At 41.6% G+C, this 20,450-nt stretch overlaps 1 protein-coding gene across 1 annotated transcript in view; it reads left to right on the top strand.

Moving 5' to 3' along the window:
• Nucleotides 1–20,450, top strand: part of mtap (methylthioadenosine phosphorylase) — a 212,922-nt gene that overhangs the window by 137,610 nt on the left and 54,862 nt on the right. Inside the window, exons 5-6 of the mRNA XM_078569460.1 lie at nt 5,167–5,269; nt 9,116–9,355. Coding sequence (XP_078425586.1) covers nt 5,167–5,269; nt 9,116–9,355 — 343 coding nt within the window. The remainder of the gene's footprint in view (nt 1–5,166; nt 5,270–9,115; nt 9,356–20,450) is intronic.

The raw sequence follows: 20,450 nt of genomic DNA, 5'->3' as shown, positions 1-20,450 counted from the left end.
AACCAAATGTAGCATCAAGGAGCCCTAGCAAAACTAAAGTCAATGGGAATCGAGTAGGGGGAGAACTCTCCGCTGGTTGGAGCCATACCTAACTCAAAGTAAGATGGTTGTGATTGTCAGTGGCCAATCATATCAACCCCAGGATATTGCTGCAAGAGTTCATTAGGATAGTGTCCTAGGCCCAACCATCTTCAGCTGCTGCATCAATGACCTTCCCTCCAACATAAGACCAGAAGTGGGGATGTTCGCTGATGGTTACACAATGTTCAGTACCAATCACAACTCCTCAGATACTGAAGCTGTCCATGTTCATTTGCAGAAAGACCTGGACAACATTCAGGTTTTGGCTAATGAGAGGCAAGTAACCTACATGCCTCACAAGTGCCAGGTAATGACTATCTCCACAAGAGAGAATCTAACCATCTCCCCATGATATTCAATGGCATTACCATCGCTGAAAACCCCGCCATCAACATTCTGGGGGTTACCATTAACCAAAAACTGAACTGGACAAGCCATATAAATACTGCGGCTACAAGAGCCGGTCAAAGACTGGGAATTCTGAGGTGAGTAACTCACCTGACTCCCCAAAGCCTGTCCACAATCTACAAAGCACAAACCAGGAGTGTGATGGAATACTCTCCACATGCCTGGCTGATTGCAGCTCCAAAAACACTCAAGAAGCTCAACACTACCCAGGACAAAGCATTCCACTTGATCGGCACCCCATCCACCAACTTAAACATTCACTCCCTCCACCTCCAATGCACAGTTGCAGCCATGTGTACTATATACAAGATGCACTACAAAAACTCACCAAGGCTCCTTCAGAAGCACCTTCCAAACCTGTGACCTTTACCACCTAGAAGGAGAAAGGCAGCAGACTTATGGGCGCATCACGACCTGCAAGCCACAAGCCATCCTGACTTGGAACTACATCGCCGAGCCTTCACTGTCACTGGGTCAAAATCCTGGAACTCCCTTTTTAATACATAAAGTAAAAATGTATTTAAACATGTCCCCTCGTGACAATGTCACATGAGCTGGGACATGCTTGTGAAGTTAAATTTTATTTATTTTATTAAAGCTTCATCCCGTCTGTGGATGAGGTTTCCTGAAAAACGGGAAGGCTTTTGGGCTCTTCGCTTGCCCGCCAACCTTAAGGTTGGACGGGTAGCGTTGTTAACAAGTTTAATTACTTTTTTAATGGCCTTAATAGGCTGGTGACAGTTCGGCGGTCGCGCAGCCACCTGCAGCGCACGCCCACCAAACAAAATATCAAAATGACACGCGATGACGTCGGGACACATGTCCGACGTCATCGCGCGTTATTTTACTCATCAGCGTGCCGGGCCCACCCTCACACGCCAACGGCAATGTTCTGCCCCTGAAATTGCCAGCAGCTGGGTGACTTAGAGAAACATACATGACCGTTTAGAGTGATCAACAGCAAAAGAGGTGAACTCTTCTGACACATTAGTCACTCAGATGAGTAGAAAGCGGAGTTACTTTGTGTTTCAAGTGTAAATAAATAAAGGGGGTGTTTTGGCAGATGTTTAGGTCTTAAGGCTTTCCAGCTTTTAGAATTTCATGGTTAGTTTAGACTTTGCTTCTTTGATTGTATAGTTGTGTTCGTGATCTGTACCTAAGTGGCATATAAAGAGTATTGTTATGACGTGACAAATGTGTGCCAGGTGGACCAAACCCCTGAGGGAAATTTGATCACGCTATCACAACGGTTTTGCAATTTGTATTTATTACAAGATGTGTGCACTGATTTCAGAAATAATAAGTCCACCAAAACCTTTAGAGATTTTAAAAATTAATTTAAAATATTTATTACCAAAACAAAAGATTTCAAGCACATACATAGACTACAGTTCCTACTGTAATAACTCCTAAAATTCCTAATTAACCTGACTCCTAGTTACACTCCCTTTAAGTCAACGGTCCACAATAGATTTTAGATTTAAAACAAACTCAGCAAGTTAACACAATACCTTGGGCAGTGGAATTCCAAATGGCTTTTCTCCAACTTCAGTTTCGTTAAGAGAGCAGACTTATGCACAAATGCTGGAGGCTTCATTTTACACCCTCCTGTTAGATCTTACATAGCCTTGTCTTTCCAGGTAGCTTTTCATTCCCCTTTATATATGTTTGTCTCTTTTTAATATGTAAATACTATTATTCTATATGTCTTTGAAACGGTATCTTCCTCATAATATAAAAGCTTTCATGTTGCTAATATTGCCAGTAATCTTTGGGAAAAATAAACACACCCCTTAGCCTTTCTTATCTGGCTAGTTGTAACCAAACTAAGTAAGATCCCTTTGAAATCCAAATATCCCTTCATTTATCTAAGAATGCAAATTCCCTTCACACCTTGCATGCTAACCAGCATCCATGTTTACTCGTTAGCATGTCAAGCACCTAGCTTCTTTTGATGATTTAAAGCTTGCAGCCTGCTTGACCACAAATGTAATTAAATCACACACAGATAGACCCAACTATACTTACCCCCATAAACCTACTTTACAAGAAACCAGAAAAATATTATTTTTTAAAAATGTTAGTTTCATGATAGTATTTCTAATAATCAAAACAGAGAATGCAAGGCTATAGATATCAAAGTGTACAGATGTGTCAACTGGTGACACGCTTTTGTTCATATTTTTCTGAGTTTAGGGATGGTGATACTTAAGCAAACAAATTCTGATTAAAATTACTTACATTTTTATAGCACCTTTCATGGCCTCGGGATGCCACATTGTTCTTTACAACCAATGCGATACTTTTGGTGTGTTGACACTGTTGTAATGTAGGAACAGGGGCTGACAATATTCATGTAACAAGATTCCACAAACAACCATGTGATAATAATCAGATAATCTGTTTTAATGATGTTGATTGAGGGAAAGATACTGGCCAGAAGATCGGGGAGAATTGCCCTGTTCTTCTTCAAAATACTGTCATGGTAACTGTTACACCCACCTGAGAGGGTAGACGGGACCTCTTTTGAACATCTCATCTGAAAGATGGCACCTCACTGTATACCATTCCCTCAGTCCTGGATTCTCAGCCTAGATTTTGTGCTCAAGTCCATGGAGTGGGACTTAAGCCCAAGACCCTCTGACTGGGGAGAGAGTTACCACTGAGCTGACACAGTTAACAGAGCATAAGGTGGATTTACCCAGCATCAGAGGATCTCGGGGGGAGCGATTAACACAGCTACAATAGGATGCTCTTCATCCAACGTCTCAGAAACCAGCACCATTGCTGCAGGGCAAGGCAGGCAAACAGCTCATAAGACAAGTTGTATATGTTCTGAAAACTTGCTTACCACCAGTACATATATAGATTCTAATCCGTTCAACAGACTGATTGCTAGCATGTCAACTATTGAAGGAGTTTAATCTTAATAGTTTATATCAACCTTAGATTCTGATCTCAGTTATAATGTGATAGTCGTTAGGTAGTACAGAACTTGAGTATTGCTGAAAAAAGAGACATGTTGAAGCATTTCATCTTGCACTCATCAGGACACTTCACAAGAATATCAATATATGGGAAAAACAACAATTTGTACTGTATGAGAAGAGAGTTCTGATTGGTTGGCAAGTAGACTCTGATTGGTAGAGGTGTTGCCATGGAGAATGCACCAATGATGGTGACTGACAGCTGCCAAACATTGTTTGAAATTTAAACCAGGCAGATTGACCCTGATTTGTCAAGGCATTGCCCTGAGGAATGAGTCAGTGAATGGCTGTCACTTATTTTGTTTAGCTGAAACAAGCACAATGTGTATACGTGATCTTTCTGTCTGCAAAGAACAGGGCCCTGTGTCAAACAATGCTTGGCAGTTAACTGTCAGTCACCATCACTGATGCATTATCCATGACAATGCCTCTACCAATCAGAGTCTACTTACCAAACGATCAGCACTCTCTTCCCATAATTATGTTGTTGTTTCCTCTTATATTGGTATCCTTGTGAAGTGTCCTGATGAGTGCAAAACGAAAAGCTTTGCCATGTCTCATTTTTTTCAGCAATACAATTTGATAATCAGCAATCCAGATAATGCTGAATTATTGTTATGCCATTGATCTACCTTCGTAACTCTGTTTGCATTGGAAAAGAGCAGTAATGTTGAGACAGAATAAATATTTTCGTATTTGTAAACCATCAGAATTTTGTACTATCAGGACATAGGGTGTGCTGCAGATGATAACCACAGAGAGCACAAATATTTAACCTACTTCCCTGTTAATTGCTTTGAACTGTAAGTGATCTGTTCATCTTATACGCGCTGTTGGTTAAACATTCACACAGTGTACGTGCAGGATGCTGAGTAGGGAGCAATGAATTATATCCTTTTAGTTCTCATCAACAAGGATTGTCACTTGTGAATGAACAATGAGGTGAATGATGTTCCATAGTTACCTCCTTAATATTTAGGATTATGAAAATCCTACCATGAATTTAAATATTTCAAATGACAAGTTTAGTATTAAGACAGTTGTAGGGCTCTCTCCCTACCACAACAGATGACTTTCTTCTCCCTTTAACAATTGAAAATTCAAATGGAAATGGTTAGCTAAAATGTTAAAATTTCTTCCAAAGCTTGAAGGAAAATAGGACATGCATCTATTTAGTACATTATTGAGTCTTTCAGAAACATCCCAAAATATTTCATATATAATATAGTTTAAATGCAATGGCTATTATATTGCATGCAGCAACTATTTGTGCATAGTAAGATTCCCCAAGCAGCAATAATTTCAGCTGAGGGAGGAATGTTGTCCAGGACAGCAGATCTTTCTGATCTTTTCCAACCATCGACATGGGACCTTAAATATCAGAGAAGGTAGGAAGACCTTAGCTTAACCACTCATTCAACAAACTACACTAGTGACAATGGAGCGACTGACTGTAGAGAAAATTTCATAGTTCAATTAGAGAGCAGATGAGACTCAATGAAAATATTCTGATTTCCTTTGACATTATTATTATGAACAAGATATCACACAAAATAGAAATGGTCCAACTCATAAGGTGTTTTTTGTAAGACAATACTTTCATGTTATGTTCAATTTTCCAGCTATCAATAACACAGGTGCTCTGTGCAACTCCATAAGAATTATATAATTTTGTTTCGTTCAATCACAGAACAACAAAGAGGCATCAGACGTTCTATGATGGCAGCTCAGCCAGCCCGGTAGGAGTTAGTCACATTCCAATGGCTGACCCATTCTGTCGGAAAACTAGAGAGGTGAGTACCACATCATGCAATAGGACCAACAGGTATCTCGCCAACTTGAAGCACAGATGACACAACCAAATTTGAATGTGTAATATGATCTTTATTCCACAGAACCTCCTGACTAAGCAAAATAGGCAATCGTACCTGTGCAAAGTGAAAGCAGACTCACATTTTTCGGGAAGACTGCGAAGTATAGTTCCCGGGAGAACCTTTTTAAATTAATCAAATGTAAATGGGGTTACGAATATGGTAGCGTCATATTAAATTATTGGATTATCAGTCCAGAGAATCTGGAGTTTAAATCCCATCATGGCAATTTGCACTCAGTTTCAAAAATCTAGAAATTTTTTAAAAAGCTGGTATCAGTACAAGTGATCATGAGGTCATCGTTTAGGGAAGGAAAACTGCCATCCTTAACAGTCTGGGTCTTCATGTGACTCCAGTGCCAGGCTAACATTTCTGACTCTTGCTGCCCTCTGAAGTGGACTAGCAAACCATTCAGCTTTATGTTTTGTTACTTAATATATTTGCCATCACCCTGAGTTCTAATCTTTAAGTTTAGCAAAAAATAGGTTATATCTGCAGGACTTTTTAAGTATAGTTGTTGGTAGAATGGATGATTAAATTACAGCTGTCTGATATGGTGTAACCTACTAGAAAGTCTGCTCTAGATTACAGCTTGGGGTGTGTGTAGACCAGGCAGTGGGAGCTGAAACTCACTGGACCTAACTTAGTTTGGGTATGTATTTTAATGTATTTTAAGGCCTTGCAGCATAAGTATGGTCCTTCCTTTGCAAACAATGCAAATTCACTTCTCCACATTCGATACAAATTATCTTTTCACTCATGGAATATGGGTATCGTTGGCTAGGCCAGCATTTATTGCCCATGCCTAACTTCCCTTGAAAAGGTGGCGGTGAGCTGCCTTCTTGAACCGCTGCAGTCCCTGTGATGTAGCTACACCCACAGTGCTGTTAGGGAGGGAGTTCCAGGATTTTGACCCTGCTACTGTGAAAGAACGGCGATATATTTCCAAGTCAGGATGGTGAGTGGTTTGGAGGGGAACTTCCAGGTGGTGGTGTTCCATCTGCCTGCTGCCCTTGTTCTTCTAGATGATAGTGGTCTTAGGTTTGGAAGGTGTTGTCTAAGGAGGCTTGGTGAGTTCCTACAGTGCATCTTGTGGATGGTACACACTGCTGCTACTGTGAGTCAATGGTGGAGGGAGTGAATGTTTTTGAAAAAAGAATGAAAAAAAAAGACAATTGCAAATCGTGAAACTCTGAAATAAATATAGAAAATGCTGGAAAAGCATGGTAGGTTAGCCTGAATGTGTAAAGAAAAGCCACCAGTTAACCATATTTTATTGAAATTAATGATGAAGCATATATACAAAAATCTGAAAAAAACTGAAATCTGATGATGGCTAGTCAGCTGACTGACTAGCCATGTACTTCCGCCATTTACATCTCAACATGCAACACAATTGCCGTTTAAATGGATCTAACATCTATGACAGTGTATCTGTGGGGGGCGGGTGGTGCTGTGTGCTATAGGAGCAGGATGTTTTATATTTTTATTTATTCATTCATGGGATGTGGGCATCACTGGCTAAGCCAGCATTTATTGTCCATCCCTAATTGCCCTTGTTTAGGGGGCATTTAAGATTCAACCAGATTGCTGTGGGTCTGGAGTCACACATAGGCCAGACCAAGATTTCCTTCCCTAAAGGGGAACCAGATGGGTTTTTATGACAATCGGCAATGATTTTTGTGGTTATCATCCAGATTTAATTCCAGATTTTTACTGAATTCAAATTTCACCATCTGTCATGGTGGGATTCGAACCCAGGTCCCCAGTGCAATACCCTGGGTCTCTGGAATACTAGTCCAGTGACAATGCCGCTATGCCACCCCCCCCCCCCCCCAAGAAAGCAAGGTGATGATGGATAGAAATGGATCCAATACTGAGACGCACTCTTCTAAGCATTTGTTTACAGAGATACGCATTCACCCGATATCCTTCTCTGTTGTTCCTCTGTTTCTTTCATAATCCTTAAATCTCACTGGCTAAGGAGATAGACTGTTGGTCTCGTTGTTCACCAAGTTTCTGGGTGCCCATTGCCTTTGCGTTGCCATTATCAGCACACAGTTCCAGCAATTTGTTGCAGCAAAATATTTTAAGCTGAATAGTTCGGGAAGAAAGTCTTAACAAGGCCCCTCTCCAGTTTTGTGTCATTGTTTTCATTCACTGACATCCATATGCCAGGCTGAGTAGTTAACCTTGATCCCATACATTGGCATAGATAGGATAGCTCCAACATCATGTGATTAAAGAAAGAACTTGCAATTACTTAGTGGGTTTTGTTGGCTAATTTGTACACAGCAAAATACTGCAAACAGCAGTATGGTATGAGGGATGAATGTTGACCAGAACAAGAGAAGAACTCCTTGCTCTTCTTTGATAAAGTGCCAGGGGATCTTTTTGCATTCTATCCCCCCCTTAAATACTCAATGGCACATGTTAGAACCTGTGGAGACATTGATTCAGATCTACCAATGAGGATTGGAAACCTTATTTCCCACCCTGATCAAACAAGAGAAAAGGAACTTGCCTTCCACCAATTTTTCTGAGCAATCTTCCAAAGGAGGATCCTTCACATCTGACTCAGCACTGCAAACCTCATAGGGAGCAGCACAGAGAATCCACGCAGCACCAGCCCGCAGCCCCCCCCCCCACCCCACCCCCCTGCCCCCCAAACCTTTACAGCACTAGCTGCCGTGTTCCAGTAAATAAAGCATTTAAATGACCCAAAACTTCTTTGAAAACAACTACGAAGAGAAGCTAAGTGGGTAAGATAAAGCAGTAGGTTGGGTAAGGTAAGTGGATAGGGTAGTAGGTGGGTGAGGCGTGTAGGGTGGCAGGTGGATGAGGTGGGTGAAGTGGGTAGGGCGGCAGGTGGATAAGTGGGTAGATGATTTGGAGGGGGGTGTCGGGTCAGGTAGGGGGACAGTCAGATTAGGTCGGGGGGAGTTAGGGGGTCGGGGGTATGTCGGGTGCTGGGCATATTCAGGTCTGGTTGGAGGCTAGTCAAGTGGGTTGGGAGGATTCAAGGGGTTAGAGGGGGTGGTCGGGGGTGGGGGGGTTAGTGTGAGTGATTGCAGGGGCGTTAGTTGTATTGTTACTCAGGTGTTAGATTAGGTTTTTACCTGTCTAACATTTTCTGGGTAACTATCCAGGTGAGTAAGTCGGAACTGTCTGAAGTTTCTGTCTCTAACTCAGAGTTGGACTCTTTTTTTGGGGATCCCCAGGGAGCAGGGGAATTTCCCATTGGAAGTTCAAACTTCCCAGGCAATTCCCACGGAATCCTGGCATCGAGACTTGCGAGGGGTCCTGTAGCACATCTTCTGGGGTACATCTGGAGACCGGAAGATTTGGGCCATTGTTCCAACACTGGACCAGCAAACAGTTGTGATAGAACTGAGTTGGGGTTAATCTGTCGAAGTTCGATCTGCATAAAAAGGCAGCATTTTGAACGTTGGGGGAAGTAGAACAGTTTCAGTAGCCATCACAGTGAACTGGCATAGCATTCCTCTGACAAAAGCAGAATCTTGGGCCCACTGCACTTGTCATGACTTCAACTACACCCTTCTGCATATATAATGTCACTGACACAGAGACCTGCTAAAAATTGAATCCCGTGGTGGCTCCTAACAATGCTTTTGTATCTACTGGCGGTTATGTTTAGGCCTTTGCATCGAGTTTCTTTTAGATTTTCAAAATATGCTCCTTTTATCAGCATTGTTGATGAATGATGATCCCTAGTTATCTTACTGCTTTTATCCATTTGAATTTAAGGTGTTGATAGATGTTGTAAAGAAACTGGGAATTAAACACCATGCAAAGGGAACCATGGTAACTATTGAAGGGCCCCGTTTCTCCTCTCGAGCTGAGAGCCTGTTGTTTCGTCAGTGGCAAGGTGATGTCATCAACATGACCACTGTTCCTGAGGTGGTACTGGCTAAAGAAGCAAGCATTTGCTATGCTAGCATTGCCATGGCAACCGACTACGACTGCTGGAAGGAGCATGAAGAGGCGGTTAGTACAATATATTGTTTTCACGTTTTTTAAGTTATTAATGAGCACATTAATAAAAGATAATATTGTGGTGCAGAATAACCTTGTTGCTAACAGTGGTGAGAGCAAATGTAATGGATGAGTTATGTCAAGAAAAATCTGTTTTTCTGACAATTGTTTAAAACGCTTCTCTGTTTTATATAACATAAACACGGAAAATGCTGGGAATACGCAGCGAGTCTGGCAGCATCTGTGGAGAAGAAACAGAGTTAATGTTTTTCTCTCTACAGATGCAGCCAGACCTACTGTATATGTCCAGCATTTTCTGTGTTTCTTTCAGATTTCCAGCATCCACAGTATTTTGCTTTTGGGCCTCTGTTTTACAGACTTGATTTTTATACCAAGGTGACTTCATCTAAACCTGAGATTACATTCCAGAATCTCAGCTCGATGCAGTGCTGCCAGAATCTGTTAGTACAATTTCTCTAGGTCTAAATATCTACATGTTCATGTGTGTTGCCAAAAGATAAATGTTTGTTTCTATATATTTTTCCTTCATACTATCAAAAACAAAGTGCGGCTAAAAAGTCCGTGGTAATATTGCAAGTTTATGCTGTTTTAGGACAGGATGCAGACTGCAGCATATTATATAACTGTAACATATTGAAGCATTAAGTTCACATCAATATTACTTGTATCTTGAAATGTGTAGATGCTCTAGAATGAAGCATTAAGTGTATTATGTAATTTATTTTTGAAGCTTTGCCTCTCCTTTACTGAAAGTGGGACATTGCTTGCACCAACACCCCTCTGGTGCCTCAGAATTTTATGTTGACAGTGAGGCTTGGTACTGTGCATCACAACAGATCCTAGTTTTATTCTTACCTGAAATCTGCATGTGACTGGAGAACAGTGGACAGCAGGAATTCTGGCTGTTTTATTTCTTCCCATCCCTATAGGCCATCTATAGTGCACCAACTGCATCCCTACTTGAGATCAACTAATACAACTCATCCCGGGAGGCAAACTGGAATCTTTGGATGTGTTTCGCCTAGCACTAAGCCACAGAGGGAGCAGCATTTTCATTATTTTACTAAGACAGACAATATTAGGTCATTATGTTTCAACTTTGTACAATATTATTAAGACTGGGAAGTGAAAGATATGGAGTCATTTTTCTGATTAACATGGAGAATTCAAAAGGTACCTTGAGCAATCAAATGTAATACTCAAAACCATTGTCTCGTGACACAGAAGGCTGCCAGAAAAAAAACTGTAGTAATCAATAAAATCTTACTGCTAAGCATTTCCTCATTAAATACTTATTGTTCAGTTGATTTCCACTAGTTAGAACCATGAGCAGTACCAGCCTTCTGTGTGGTCAAGGCAGACCTGATAGCTAAAGTTCAAATGTAGGATCAGCACCTTAATACAACAAAAATCTTTAATCAGCAATATTAGCACTAACTAGGAACTGCCCGTGAAGACATTTACAGTAACCTGGCATGGCTAGAAGGGATATTTGCACAATCTATAACCACCAGCAGATATATTTATATTAACCAGGTACTGCCAGCAATTATATTGACATTAATGGGTACTGCCACCAGTGATATTTATGGCTAGCTGATACAGTATGACTGGTGACTCTGAAACTGCCAGTGGATATATCTACACCAATGGCTACTCCTGGCAGGTATAGTTACGCCCATGTGTGCAACAACTAGGTATTTTTATACCTGCTGGAGGTTGCCATTGGTGGATTTATACTAATGGCTATTGCCAGTAGGTTTATTTACACCAAGGCCACCACCAGTGGGTATATTTACATGAATGGCTACTGACAGTGGGTATATTCATGCCAATAGGTAATACCTGTGGGTATATTTACAACAATGGGCACTGCCAATGGGTATCTTTACACCAATGGGTACTGCCAGTGGGAATGTTTACAGTAATGGCTACTACCAGCTGTCACTTCCCAGGCTGAAAGGACAACACTCTAAATCACAGATTTAACAGCAAGAACAACATCACTTTAACCAGCCATTCTGGCTATCTCCCTAACATATGCTGTCTGACCTTCTACCCGCAGGTCAGGTAACCATGTATGTGTACCTTACAGTATCTTATCTGAGTACCATATTATATCTAATACTCAAGTCAACACACACAACCAGCTATCATCATGATATCCTTCCCTTATTAGACGCAAAACATGCTGATGATTTTCACTACTTGGCTTCTGTAGCTTAGACTACATTGCTTACTAACATACTGCAGTAAATTTTTCAGACAAATTTAACAAATCATTATTTCCCTAATTCACTGAGTAAATGACTGTCTTCAGTTATGAATGTCAGGTAAATTCAGTGCATCACAATCCAAAATAGTTTCACTGTTTTGTTCAGTATTTCACTTTCTGGAACTGCAATTTCCAATTTCGTGTTCTGTTGCTAAATCACACAAAATCTTCATATCAATTTGGTGGTCTCCTCTTGCGGTGTGGTCTGTCTGCTGTCTCAGAAACTCTGGATTAAGATTGAATCATGTCAGGATTAAGAAGTGTCATTGTTCCCTCTGGAACTGATGCTTTTCCCTATGGATAACAAGCTGTCTGCCTGTCATCAGCATCGCTGGCTTTGGACTTCTGGATTGCTGGATGTTCAACTTGCCTCTGCCCTTGCACCTGGTTCATCTGCTGCTGTGTCTTTGTCACCATGATCCTTTTAGACACATGAAGAATTTCTGTTATACAGTTCTAATCTGGCAACGGCACAGTCACACTGTTTCTCTTCTTAGCATTGACGGTGTACAGCTTGGGGTAAAATGGTATATCCATCTTACTCTGACTCTCCCGTCTCAGCAGTACTTCATCATCTGGTATCACATCAGACTGTCTAGCTCCCCTTCTATAGTCTGCATAAGACTTTGCAGCACCCTTTTTCTCAGCATCATGATCTTGAATCTCCTGATCAACACTGAAGCCCCTCAGCTCTGGGTTCTTTGTGTGCATTTTGCATCCAAATAGCAGCTCAGTTGGGCTCTTTCCCATCATAGTGTATGGAGTTTCTCTATACATGGCTATATATGACAGCAACACCTCTTTCCAATCTTTTCCCCTCAGCCTGAGCAATCCTCATCTGTTTCTCTAAGGATTGGTTTTGTTGTTCCACTTCCCCATTTGCCTGTGGCCATTTAGGTGTTGCATGTCTGTGACTTACAAGTGATTTGTAAAGTTCTGTGAAATGAATTGTGGCCCATTGTCTGAATACAGAGTGAGTGGTAGACCATGTCTTGTAAATATTTCAGTCAATGCAGACACCATTTTCATCACAACACACTCATAGTAACAGCTGTAGTAGTCAATCACCACCAGTATGTACTCTCCTGATGGAAATGGGCCTAAGTAGTCAATTGCTACATCTTCCCATGGTCCAGCCAGTAACAATGTACTGCATACTTGTTCTGGTGGATTGGGTCTGCTGACAAGTTGACATCCATGACCAGTTTTGATGAACTGCTCCATATCTATCTCCATCCCTGGCCATCATACTTCAGTTCATAAGTTTTGCTTAGTGCCAGCCACCCCCAAGTGACCCTCATGAGCGTCACCAGTCCAGGTCTACACTTTTGTGGCACTACAAATCTGCTGCCTCTGAGAACATACTTCCCAATTGTGTACAGTTCATCACATACAGCAATGTAAGCCTTTACTGGACAATTCTCCCAGGTTCCAGCTTGGATTCTCTGTCTGATGTCATCCAATTCTCTATCCTTGTCTCACTCTCTTTCAGTCTCTTTAGTTGTCAATGCTCTGGGTGTAGCATGAACTGTCACAAACTGCACAAATGATTCAGCTTCTTCTTGAATGAGGATCTATGTATTTGATCCTCCCTCAGTAGTCATGACAGCGGGTCAGTGATGTTCATCTTTCCAGCAATGTGAAGCATCTTGTACTGCTGGAGTCTGAAAATCCATCTTTCGATTCTGACACGTGGTTTGGAGCTGGGAGAATAAATCATCTTGTGATCTGTCACCAATTCAAGCTCAATGCTGAATAAGTATGCATGGAATCTTTCACATGCCCACACCAATCCTAGGACCTCCTTCTCCATCTGAGAATATCTCCTCTCTACTTCTGTCAGAGATCTGCTTGCATAGGCAATGATTCTCAGGACTCCAGCAAGCATTTGCACTGGCACTGCTCCTAATCCTACTATACTGTTCCTGGGATCCCTTGTATCACCTTATGGATTTGGTGTTGGTAAATCTCTGGTGCCACAATGATGCCAGATAGCAATCCCTTGTATCAGTAAAGTCCACAGTGAACAATGAAAATTGCTACCTTCCTTGAATCAGGATGAAGCTCCAGCTGGTGATATCCCCACTTTAAGTCTAATTTGGAAAATACTTTGCTTGTTGACAAAGACTTCATCCACAGTGGGAATTGGGTGACATTCTCTCACTATAGCTTCATTCATCTGTCACATATCAACACAGAGTCTGATGTCATCATTTGGTTTAGGCACAACCACAACAGGGCTCACCCATGGTGTTGGTCCTTCAGCTGGCTCTATGATGTCTTGGTCGATCAGTTCCTTGATCTTTGCCTCAACTTTCCCTTTCAGACCAAAAGGTGTTCTGCATACAGGCTGAGCAACAGGCTTCATGCTCTTGTCAATGGTTAATCTCACTTGGTGGTTTTGTAATTTCCCAATTCCTTGATCACTGAATTTCACAGAATTCACTTTCAATCGATATGTAGCACCCCCAAGAAGAGGCTCAACATCCTCCTCAATCACTACAAAATCCTGCCTCACACCCCCAATGAAGCATCCAATAGTTTGAAGTGGTGTTTAGGCGTGTAAGGATAGAGCTTTTGACACATTATTGAGATGTGCACTTGATTCTCTGTCTTCAGTTCCTCCCACAGTGCTCTTTTGATGACATTACTGTTACTGCCTGAATCTACAATAATGTTCACTTCAACACCACCAACAATCACTGGAAATTTCTCATCTATCCAAGATTGCTATTTGTGCCCTTACTCTCTGCATTTTCTTCAACTCATCTCACAGTTGTGCTACTTTCACCTCTCTTTCCTTTACATGGATTCCCTCTCTGTTCAACTTTCTGCACTTCTTGGCAAAATTTTGTCCCCACATTTTCTGCATCTCTCTCCCTTGGCAGGTCAATGGGCATCTTTTCCATAGTGCCCTAAGTTGCCACACCTGAAACACTCTCAGACTTTTGGTGTTTACATTTACATGTACCTGGATTCCGTTGTGCCACTCGGTTAACCTCAACTTTTGTTGTGCCGACATCAAAGGTGGGACCAAGTTTCATGCTATGAAATTATCCATCCACTGCTTCCAATGCATCTGCTATTTTCAAAATCTCATCCAATGCTAAGCCACCTTCTCTTTCCAGCAGTTCACGCCTCAATTATCTGACATGCAATGTTGGACAACTTGATCCATTATCTGGTCATTCAGAACCAGCGCAACATAATTGCTCAAATGTTTCTGTCTCATCTGTTGGAATGTGACATTGGCATCGCCACGTAATGGTTCTGTAAAGTTTTCACTGCTCATTCATAATCCTTCACTTCTCCTGTGTCAGGCAACGTCTTGAAAGTCTCCTTCTCTGAAGCATCCACTTTGAGCAACAATAATGCCTGTCGCTGTGCTTCCTGTGCCAATGCCGCGCATCCAAAAACCAACCATAACTGCCAGCATATGCCTCAAACTCCTCCAGCCACACTTTCCATTTCACGCTGCTACGAAACTATCACATTTTTCATAATATTATTGTAGACTTATGGGTGTGAGTGTAGATGGTTCTGTCTGTGTGATTGATTTGATTGAATTAAAGTCAGATAGACTGCAAGGTTGAAGTTATCAAAAGAGTTAGGTGTAAAGCAGACTTTTGAAATGGAGATGGACATGCGAGGGTGAGGGGTCCACGGACAAGGTGTGAATAAAATTTGCATTTTTAGACAAGTGAAGGGGTTGTTTGATTTTCAAAGGGATGATAGAATGTTTACAACTAACAAGATAAATAGGGCAAGGTTATTATGTGTATTTTTCCCAAAAGGCAAGAGGCCATATTAACAACATGAAAGGTTTTTATATGGGTAAAGTAAATTTTCAAAGGCATGTAGAATGTACACTTTAAAGAGAGAGAAATATATATAAAGAAGGATGGAAGGTTGTGTGGGTGTGGTCATGTAACACCTTGAAAGGTACATTGTGTAAAGCAGCCTTGGGGAAAAGGCTGTAGCTGTTTTTGCAGAAGTCTGCTGTGTCCAGTGACTAAAGTCATGTGAAAAGTCTTTTGAATCCCACTCAGGTGGTTGCTGTGGTAACCTTGCTGGATTGTTTATTTAAATTTAAAATCTATTTTGGACTGTTGCCTTAAAAGGGGTATGTAGTTGGAATCAGGTTAATTAGGAATTTTGGGATTTGTTATAATATCAGGTATCTGTAATCTTATGTCTGTTTGAATTCTATTCTTTTGTTAATAAATGTTTTAATTTAATTTTTCAAATCTCTGAAGTTGTTAGTGGACTCACTACTTCTGAATTCAGTGCACAAATCTTCTTGTATTAGATATAAATTGCAAAACCATTGTGATAATATGGCCAAGTTTCCCTTGTGGATTTGGTCTGCCTGGCACATATCACCTGCCACATCATAACAACACTGACAGTACTGGCATCACCGTCAGATCAAACAGCTCAATTCCCCAGACTACAGACTTATCAGCTCGAGCAAATGTCATGACACAATCCTAAATATCTCTGTATTTATCCTTCTTGCCAATGTCACTTCCCAGGCTAAAAGAACAACATTCTAAGTCACAGACTTTTAAAAAATTCATTTATGGAATGCGAGTGTTACTGGTTAGGCTAGTATTTATTGTTCACTCCTAATTGCCCTTGAGAAGGTGGTGATGAGCTGCCTTCTTGAACAGCTGTAGTCCATGTGGTGTAGGCACACCTACAGTGCTGTTAGGAAGGGAGTTCCAGGGTTTTCACCCAGTGACAGTAAAGGAATGGCTTGATGGGGAACTCCCAGGCTGTGGTGTTCCCATGTGTCTGTTGCCCTTGTCCTCCTAGATGGTGGTGGCCATGAATTTGGAAAGTGCTGCCTCAGGAGACTTGGTGAGTTCCTGCAGTGCACCTTGTAGTCTGTACACACTGCTGCCACTGTGAGTCAGTGGTGGAGGGAGTGGATGTTTGTGGAAGGGGTGCTAATCAAGCGAGCTGCTTTGTCCTGGATGATGTTGAGCTTCTTGAATGTTGTTGGAGTTGCACTCACCCAAGCAAGTGGAGAGTATCCCATCACACTCCTGACTTGTGCCTTGTAGGTAGTAGACAAGCTTTCGGGAGTCAGGAGGTGAGTTACTCGCTGTAGGATTCCGAGCCTCTGACCTGCTCTTGTAGCCACAGTATTTATATAGCTAGTCCAGTTCAGTTTCTAGTTAATGGTAACCCCCAGGATGTTGATAGTGGCAGATTCAGCGATGGTAATGCCATTGAATGTTGGGGGAGATAGTTAGGTTCTCTCTTGCTGGAGATGGTCATTGCCTGGCACTTGTGTGGTGTAAATGTTACTTGCCACTTGCCAGCCCAAACCTGGGCTATTATCCAGGTTTGGCTGCATTTGGACATGGACCGCTTCAGTATCTGAGGAGTTCTGAATGGCGCTGAACATTGTGCAATCATTAGCGAACATCCCCACTTCTGACTTTATGGAAGGAAGGTCATTGATGAAGCAGCTGCAGATGGTTGGGCCTAGGACACTACCCGGAGTGATTTAACAGCAAAAACAACATCATTTTAAACTGCCATGCTGGCTAACTCCCTAACATGTTCTATCTGATCTTCCACTCCCAGGTAGGTGACTCCATATGTCATACAGAGTGTACCTTACAGTATCTTACCTGAATACCATATTGTATCTAATGTTCAAGTCCACACACAAAATCAGCTATCCTCATGATACCAGCAGGTTTATTTACACAAATGGCTCCCGCTAGTGGGTATATTAACATGAATGGCTACTGCCAGTAAGTATATTTACACTAATAGCTATTACAAGTAGGTATATTTACACTAATGGCTATCATCATGGGTATAACTACACAAATGGCTACTGCTAGTGGGTATATTTATAGTAATAGTTACTGCTCATGAGTATTTTTTTACTCATGGTTACTGCTAATGGGTATATTTGCACTAAGAGGTACTATCAGTGGGTATATTTGCACTAAACAGGAATGGCCAGCACAGATATTTACACAACTGCATATAGCCAAGTGGACCTGGGATTGGTATTGGGATTGTTTACACTTATCAGAAACTCCCATCATGAATATTTACAATAATAGCTTGGGTATTTATGCTAACTAACTGGATGTTGCCAGCAAAAATAGTTACACTAACTGGTTACGGATGACAAGATTTTACCAGTGGGATTATTTTTTGCGCTGGCTGGTTACTGATAATAGAAATGCCTTACACTAACTAATGACTAAAATTCAAGACATTTCTCTCCCGGTGCCTCTGAATTGTTACTGATATGTGATATTAAATTGTCATTTATGCTTGCAAGGCCATAGCTATTATTAACTTATCTGTTGTAAGTAGCCAAATCGTACTATTAATGATAGAGTTGAACTGCAGACACTTCTTGGGTGGAAACATTAAGTTTATTTACAATATACTCAGCAGCACCTACAGGTGTGCTTTCAACTCCAAATCTAACTCTACACTGTCTGCTGGGGTAGCCTGCGCTACTCTCCTATTGGTTATTACAGATCATGTGATCTTTCCTAACAAGAATTATTCTTAAAGGCACATTGCAGACTAAATTACACCATAATTACTACATTATCCCAGTATAGATCTTGTCATGGTGGTTATTACGCTTAACATTCTGTATTTCTGAGAATTACCTTTCACTGTCCTGCTGTAGTATTGCTACAATTTTTACAAAATGTGAGTATGTAACATTCTGATACTTCAGGCAAGGCAGAAACAATGATGAAGAAATTCTGGACATTATACTGTCATCCTTCAGTGCTGTAATGCCACGACTTATCTTGTTGAATACAGTATATATTGACATCAGATGCAAAGCAAGTTTTTAAAAAAATCTTATTCACAATTACCACATAAATCGTTTATGATTTATTTAACTGTAACATCTTATAGTTCCTACAATTGTTGGGTCCTGTTGTAGTTTCGATATTAGGCAGTAAGTCAGATATGTGCAATAAACTTAAAAGGCCAGGAGGGGGAGTGCTGAGTGAGTGTAAATAGAGGGGGAGACAGTGCAGATCAATGGGTACTTGCTATCGAGCGAACACATCTAGCCTGGGAAGCAAGTGAAAACTGAGAGATTTTGGAAGAAAGTACTGCTGTTGTTAGTATCCTGTATGAATCTAATCCAATGCAAATTTTCCGGTCTCTGGATCGTCGGAGACCAGATGTATGATTGAAAAGAAAATGAGTAAGTCCTGACACATGGATATGCATGTGCAATTGCCTGAGAGGTTTAAACTTCTGCTAGGCTAATTTCCTGCTGCCCAGGACCCTCTGCGAATGTCTCTGACCCTGACCTTAGACGGAGACTTGGGCTAGGTATGCACAACTTACCTAGATTCTTACCAAGGAAATGTTAAGACAGTTTAAAATCTGGTCTAACAGCTGGGAAACTGCACAACCGAACCCCCTAATCGCACCACACCCATCTGACTATTCCACCCCACCCGAGCACCTGACTACAGCGTGACCCAACCCAACTACCATCCAAACACCCTACTACCCATCTGGCCCAACCTGACTAGCCCCCCCATCCTGACTCGACTAGCCCCCACATCAGACTATCCCCTCCCCGCGACCGGACCCAGCTACCCCTACCAATCACCCGTCTGCGCCCCTGACCAGACCCGCGTATGCCCCCGACTCAACCTCAACCACCTACCCACTTCATTCACCCACCCACCCACTCAACTACCCACTACCACTCAATCAACCATACACTCAACCAGCCACCCACTCAACCCATTCACTAATCCATTCACTGACCCACACTCATTCATTAAAAGAGTGGACCTTTAAAAGTTTACCTGAATATGGCAGCTACTGCCCTAAGACGTGCAGGGAGGTGGGGGCTTGTCCTGTCTTTCCCTGACTCAAATCCACATGCTGGAGTTAGACAGGAGGCACTGCGCTGCCCATTTCTCTGTCAGGATCAGAAGATCACGGAAGAAATGGGCTGTAGCGTTGGATCGAGACAATCTTTGTGGGCAGCAGCGATGCGCCCAGCATTGCTGCTGATTGGAAGATCTAGGCCAATATGATGGCCAGATAAAAGAGTAATTCAATAGTGCTGGGAAACTGAAAATAGAAAGCTTGCCAATGACCAAGACAGAATGAGAAAAAGGAGGCCTAATGGTGAGTTAGACAGTGAGGGTAGTGACCTTTTTTCCCCCACAGGACCCCACTGGACAAATTCAATTTCCTTAAGCCAGATGAATGGTCAACATGCTGGTCCGCAATTGTAACAAAGATACGAGCCTGTCCGAGCTCAAGTTTTCCTGTATTGAATTGTTTTCATACAGTTGGCTATATTCTGTTCCTTAATTTTGGTGATCAAAGTCACTGTGACTATGAAGTTACTTTATATTTGCATCTATTTCTAACCAAAATGTGCAAACATGTTAACTAAAAATGACCTTGTTTCTACTCTGTCACATCAGTCAGGAATTTTGTCTGCAGAGTACTTTGATAAAGGGAACATTGTGTTCTAGTTTTTTATATTAGTTCTCTGCTGTGGGTGACACTGGCAAGGCTACATTTATTGCTCATCCCTAGTTCCTCGGTGAAGGCAATGGTAGGCTTCCTCCATTGGCCACTTTAATCTGTGAAGAAACTGTGCTCCGACAATGGTCTTTGATGGGGAATTCCAGGATTCCGATCCAATGATCATGCTAGAACAGATATATATGTGTGTATGTATATATATATGTATATACAAGTTGGTTGGTGGGGAACTTGAAGAGGATGATGTTCTTGTGACACTTCTGTTCTTATACTTCTAAT

This window comes from Cetorhinus maximus, chromosome 2 (assembly GCF_964194155.1).
Source record: "Cetorhinus maximus chromosome 2, sCetMax3.hap1.1, whole genome shotgun sequence".
NCBI classification, from domain to species: Eukaryota; Metazoa; Chordata; class Chondrichthyes; order Lamniformes; family Cetorhinidae; genus Cetorhinus; species Cetorhinus maximus.
This window is presented reverse-complemented; position numbering and strand designations above follow the sequence as displayed.